The sequence below is a fragment of the Rhea americana genome, unplaced genomic scaffold (genome assembly GCF_003343005.1).
Source record: "Rhea americana isolate MKP2758 unplaced genomic scaffold, rheAme1 scaffold_127, whole genome shotgun sequence".
NCBI lineage: Eukaryota > Metazoa > Chordata > Aves > Rheiformes > Rheidae > Rhea > Rhea americana.
Genome location: NW_028185339.1, coordinates 1,787,619 through 1,794,414, shown reverse-complemented (window position 1 = coordinate 1,794,414; position 6,796 = coordinate 1,787,619). Strand labels below are relative to the sequence as shown.

The following is a 6,796-nucleotide window of genomic DNA, read 5'->3' as shown; positions in this document are numbered from 1 at the left end:
CTGTCCATGAATAAAGCCTCTTTCTGAATTGACTCCTGTGGATGCTATTGTGGGTGATAGAATAAGTAAATTAGATTTCTTCTGTAGGTTTTTGCAGAGTGTGAAATTTACCTTGCAGAAGAAGAAACTTCTATAAGACAAGAATTCATTCCTTTCAGATTGTTGGTGCCTAATAAACAKTAATCTGTGAATGTATATCTAAATCTAATTCAATCTAATCTAAAACAGAGAAACAGAAGGAAAACAAGAAAATACCCCTACAAAGACAGAGYGAGGAACCTGTAGATATAAATCAGAAACTTAATTTAAATCAAACAGGGTTAAATAGGATTTTCTGAATATGAAATACAGTAAAGATGAGCAGGATTTGTGTGTGCCAGGGCAAGTGCTCATGTACTAGTTTGGCTTATCGACAAGGAATGCAATTGCAGGCTGATGCCTCAAATAAATGACAGGGAAGGACAACTTACAACTCATCCTGGAAGCATCAATCATATATATACATATTATTATGCCARATTATATTCTTCGTAGGATTAGGTTTGACTGAAGAACAAGTGGTAGTCTCAGAGYTTCCTATAGCAGAAAGGTAAATTTAAGAGACTGTTTCTCCTTTAAATGGGGATATAACCTCTGAACTGCATAGCTTTTATAAACATTTTCAAAATCTGTCAAAATTAAGATGACCGTTAAATAAGGTCAAGCTTTTCTTAGAAGGCCTTCATCGAGAATTTTGAGAGAGACCAACACTAATGTATTACTCAAGCTTCATGTTTTTCTTTGAGTTCTCATTGTAAGATTGTAGCACAAAAATTTGTCAATAAGAYTGGTAGGCAAGAATACTGATCATGATGCAGTTTACTTTAGAGCACTGCAGGTGTGGAAATTTGAGAATGCTYCTTTATTATTATTAATTAAAGGGGACCATAAGGAAGCGTGGGATTTCCTGTTCGTATTTGTACCTCTCACACATTTGGCCGTACTGAGGAGCTCCTTTGGGAAGTACTTTCAGCAGTTTTTTTGAGCATTTCAATGACTTGTCTTCTCTCACAGTGCATCTAGAGTTKAGACTTAAAATTGTCCTTTATCATCTGAAGATTTTCTCATATCTAGGATTATTTTAGGAGTGCTCACCTTCTGTCTTGTGAATATTGTAAAGACATTAAATATTTTKCTTTATTCTTCTCTTGACTGACTTGTAGTTGGTACTTATTCTGCAGTTAGTCTAAGCCTAGAAAGAATTATTTGAAGAGCTACAACAACCTGCATATTAAATGTGTTACTGAGAATGGTGCTTCTTTGTATTGTCTGGAGCAGCTACRTTGCTCAGAAGCAATATATCAGCTCAGAAAATGCATTCAGATTATAATAACAATGAGTCTAGAGACTCTGAATATATGCAATACAGTTTWTAAATTGTTTATTTGTATTAGTAATATGCATATGTATTATTAAAGGTTTAGGCAAGTTATCTTTTATCATTAACAGCTAGAAATAAAAGTAAATGCATTAGATTTACCTTCTCCAATTGCTCTACATAGAAAATACATATWGTGTGTATTATGTCTGTTAAAAAATATGCATATTCCACAAGAAAGTACTTTATTCCATCAATAGAGGAATGGGTTAATGTCCTGGATAGCTGTGAAACTGAGGGAAGGTGCTGAGCAGGAGATCTCACTAGGCTTTCTGACAAAGCCTGGCTCTTCCGTGGAGGCTTAGCTGCTCACCTCTCTGCTGTGGAGGCTGTCTCCTGGCACTGCGCGGAAAGCCCTGAGTTACTGACTAGTGGGAAAATGCAAAGTTCTGGAATTTTTATCTGAAGTCTCTCTGTTGTCGTGGCCCCAGAAAAGCCTGTGAAGTTWGCTTTCTCTGCTGAGAATCTTCGCCTCCCCCACTTACGATACAATTTTCATCTTTCTTCCTTTTYTATATACATTTCAGTTTTTAAAATGTAAGAGGAGAGGAAACCTTTCCGTCAGCTTGAATGGAGATTTTATCAGGCCCTTTGAGACATTTCGACTCATCTCTGACTTTGGCTCRCTGTGCCCACTCCGCAGTTTGAGGAAACTTGCCAAACAACAGGGTGTGGAGAGTGTCACACATACAGAGCGTGTTCAGAGGCCCTACACATGGTTTTCTGTTTGTGCTTTTGGCCAGAATTAGGTGGAACAGCCTGAGATAATCACTGAACCCTTTAGGGTAATTGGAATTATGCAAAAGTACTTTGCTTCGTAACCTCAGTCAGGATTTACAATTGGGAAGGAAGAAGAGACTGTTTTGAAACCTAAATTGATACATTTAACACCATTATTAACGAATTGATTCAGTTTTTCCAAGTGTTTTTTCTGCTCTTCCCTCATGTATAATGAGGAGTGGTTATGTTTGTGACTTTTGCTGCTTCCAAGCAATCAAAATGAATGTAATTRTATTTTTGCCTACTATCTTCTTGTCTTTTTATTCCCTTTTTTCTTTCTTCTCCTCTATTCCTACTCTGGTTATTGTAATCAGAATAAATATTTTTTTCCACTAAAATTCTTTTGTAACTAAATAGAGAATAAAATCTGAAGCTGGCTAATTTATACTTTATCTATACTCCAGATTCAGGGGAGACATGGGATTCAGAAAACATACAGAACAAATGATCTGCAGTTACATTTGTCTTCTTAGCAGATCCAATGAACTGTATGCAAGTCTGAAAGCATTTGCCAGACACCAACTGTTATAAATTTTTTCCAATTTATTAGTATCCAGGATTTTCCACTAGTATGTTGAAAGAGCAGGGTTAAATGCACACCCTGAAATTCAGTTGGAAATGGTTGTTAATCTCTACTAATTTGMTATTCCTATAATCAAACACATGTGGTCTGTTTGTTTTTGGGGGGGGGGTTAAATCGTTAATAATATTAAATTGGCCATTGGAAAGTGAATCATGCTACAGATATTTCCCTCACTGGTTCCTGAGGCTGTCTTGTATTACAGTGGTTGAAAGAACAATGTACTTTATCATTTTAAAAAATTACACTGACTTCTTGCAGATGCCATCCCACCAAGCTATTACAGCCTTTACTTCAGAATCGTAAGATTTGACGTCTCAGCGATGGAGAAAAACGCTTCCAACTTGGTGAAGGCAGAGTTTAGAGTCTTCCGACTGCAGAACTCAAAGGCACGGGTGTCGGAACAGCGAATAGAACTGTATCAGGTAAAGCTCTTGCTCTGCGTTGTTGCGCCGCTGCCTCCTCGCGATGTTCGCCGGGCCTAACGCACCTCRCGTTTGCACAGATGTGATGCCTCTGACTTCAGCGCAGTTACTTCTGGTCTAAATGTTGCTGAGTARGGAAAGGATCAGGCCTCCCAGGCAAAAGGCTTGGCCGAGTTGAAAAACTAATTTGAGGTGTCTTCAGTGAGCAGCCTAGTAAATTACTAAGAACAGTAAAATTTTACTCTTCCCTATCATTTTTCATTGCAAAATCTCAAAGTGCTTTGTATGTATGAATTCTTTAGTTTTCACAGCACTTCTATGAGGTATACTAGCATTATACCCATTTAACAGGTAGAATAAACCACAGGGAAAAGTAAGTCTCATTTTTTAAAAGCAACCTCCCGTTTCCTGTGCCTCTTCTGGAAACATCTTCCAAAATCATATGAAACTTTTCTAGGAAGTAGGACATTAAGGACTCAGGACRCAGGACTCTAAGCTTCACCACAGAGTAACAGAGGAGGCTTTTTAAAGTTAACTGTTGATGTCTGGCCTTAAGTAAGTGATGGAACAAGATATCAAACAGTAACCCTAAAGCATCTCCGTCTCCTAGCACCTGACCTATAATRTAGTGTACACAGGAGAAGTGAACTTCCTTTTCTGTGGCCTGTGCCCTGGATAAGGCTATTAACTGTTCCTTGCAGAAACRTCATTGTCAACAGAGTTTCAAAGCGGAGCAATTTCAGGCTGATTCGTTTCTGTAGGGTGGCCCAGGGGTTGAAGTGAGAGAACGGGGAATTCTCTTAGTGAGGAAAGAGAGAAAGAAAATGACTGGATGACTCCAGTTTGTTTTAAAACTGCATTGCACACACCAACCAACGACATTAGATGATTYATAAACTTAGTTAGATGGTGTTATCACCAATGAAGCAAATTCAGTCCTGTRTAGGAACCATCATAGCCACCCAGAACAGCCTCTATATGTTAACAAGGTTTAGTAGAGGTTCTCCTAGCTAGGCAGTGCATAATGTAGCACACACTAAACTCCATAAAAGTCAACTGCACAGAATCTGCATGCTTGTTTGTGYAAATCTTTTCCAAAGCGTATTTCATCTAGAGCTAGTTTCTCAGTTAGTTACTGAGAAACACCACCAAAAAAAAAAGAAAGGGGGGGGGGGTTTACTTACAACAGTTTTATGCGGAGCAARCCTTACGGTTGTTTCAGCAACCTGGGACTTGTTCTGCAGAAAACTCTGCTAGGTAAGATGCCATTTTGTAAAACAGAGCACACTGAACTCTGCTTTGGCTGTTTTTCTGTGTTTTTCCCATTTCTGTTAGCTGTGCCTGAGTACTGCCTTGAATTTACAGTCCAGTTCAGGACTTAGGGTCTGGTTCAGATCCCATGGGTTCAAATTTGAGTTAGTGTTCTCCCACACTTTCCATATTCACATTTTCCATCCCAGTGTGCTCAAGTGCAAATTATATTTCTAGGTACCAGAGACAGGGGAATTCATGTGCTAGCTAAAGTGACTGTGTAAGCCAACCTGAGAGACCAACAGCAGRAAAAGATGCACGCGACTCTTTGAACGTAGCAGAAGCGTGATTCCCAACTGAATGTGGTCAGAAGGTGGTCACTGAATGCTTGACTGTAAGGTTGCAACCAGGCTGTGCAGCCTGAGAACAGGCTGGGAGAAAAGTTGACTAAACACTGTGTCATTTGTTAAAAGATAAAACTAACAGGAATCTTTGATGAAYGTTGCTGATATTCTCAATTTATTACAGTAATCACAGGGAGTTACACTACATCTCCCCATGACGTTGCCCCACCAGCCTGTAAAAGCAGTTGTTTGTTCTGACTTGACCTCACTGTTCAGACATCCTAGAGGAGACAATAATATCTTTGGGCTTCCTGTTGTTTTACTTTTGAGAGTTGTTAATCAGCCACCTGAAAGGAGTATGCTGAGCGTGCCAGAGCTCAGCTCATTGCATTACCACGTTTGAAGAATGTGGGATACAAAGGGTTCAGCAGAGGTAGAGAAGAAAGAGCCTTTGCTTGGCTGAGAATTTGCCTTGTGATGAGAAACAGCTGGAGCTTATTTGAGAGAGCATGACTCCAGCAAGCCTGTGCCCATGGAAATGACTGCCACCTGCATCTAGGGCTGGTATGTTAGTCCTTTATATAGCTGATGAGTAAAGCAACTTACTTTCTGGATTGGGTGAGGGACAGTGAGTGATGTGTTAGATGAGTAGTGCGTGCAGGTTACTGCAGAATTAAATCTTTTCTGTATCAAATAACAGCAAGCCAAAGGAAGCTAGCAAATGTTAGATATATTATTTTGCTTCTTTGCCTGTAGAGGGGCAAGCTGTCTCTGGAGCGTTTTTCTTGCAGAGCACCTATCAAAATGATAGAGCTGCCTGTTAGTGCTTCTTGCTTTATTTCTTATAAGCTCCAGATACTGTGTAGCCTTCACCTTTCTGCTGTTTCTTTTCTTTTCCTTCAGTCATATTTATCACTTCTTGCAGTCTGGTATGCAGCTTTCTGCAAAAGCTGATATTCAGATATTCGTTTGCTTCTGTGATGGCTGATCTGAAGTGCATGGATTCCTTATTACAACTCTCGCTGTAGGAGAATCACGGTCCATAAATACTGCGAAGTCTGATTTCCATCACACTTGAGGGTAGCATGCAGTGAGTGTTTCACAGGAGAAGCAAAAGCAGGGAGAAGTTGGAGAGAAGGGTGTAAAAATCAGAATATGACTCTTAGCGAGCAGAAAGAATGTAAGGCAGCTGAAAGTGGAGAAAGGTGGGTGGAGGTATTGGTGCCTTGGTGATGCAGGAGGAACTTCAGAACAGTGCAGTGATGGGAGTATCAGAAAAGAACAAATACGTTAGAGTAAAAGAGGAGAATGAGGAAGATGCACATCTCAGTAGGAGTGAGAGAGGCAAATACATTTTCCAAGGGTTGAAGAATATTCTGGGCTTCTGTGCTTCCAATATTAAAAGCCATGCATGGACAGAGCCTCACAGAGGAGATTGCTAATAGAGTTGGCATGTGTGCCTAATGTTCCTCCTCCACACATAAACACTGCTTTCTGTCTTCTTGTAAGATGTGTGCTGGCTGGGTTTGCCAGGGCTCTGTCCAGAAGGAGCAATGTGATTTTTTTTTCCTTGCATAATCAACACTTAATTACTAGTTTTTTTGTTTTTTTTTTTTCCTCCCACCAAGTTCAGGGGTTGCTTAGTGTTTTGTTTTGTTGAATTCCCCTTGATGAGGGTTTTTATAATTCTTCTCACTTGTTTCAGGGACTGATTGTTCATGTGTCTCCTCCTCTTTCTATGTCAAGCAGAAGGAGGAGCAGAAATCATCTCGGGAGAGTAGGAGCTCACCTGTTACGATTCCTTGGGAAAGCAGCCTCCCTGGACATGTGCAGATCTTTTGCTCTCCTGGAGCACTCTAATTCTATCCAGTGGCAAATTAATAGTGTTATGCACCAGTGGTACCGAAAAGACAGTAATACTCTGAATTTTAGGAGTGGCTAGAGAGGCAAGCAAACAAAATACACATATTTCTCTTTCTGATTTTTTTTTTTTTTTTTT

At 39.7% G+C, this 6,796-nt stretch overlaps 1 protein-coding gene across 1 annotated transcript in view; it reads left to right on the top strand.

Annotated features, from left to right (window-relative positions):
- Positions 1 to 6,796, top strand: part of TGFB2 (transforming growth factor beta 2) — a 69,302-nt gene that overhangs the window by 41,994 nt on the left and 20,512 nt on the right. The window contains exon 2 of the mRNA XM_085326082.1: positions 3,039 to 3,202. Within this exon, the coding sequence (XP_085182208.1) occupies positions 3,039 to 3,202 (164 nt within the window). The remainder of the gene's footprint in view (positions 1 to 3,038; positions 3,203 to 6,796) is intronic.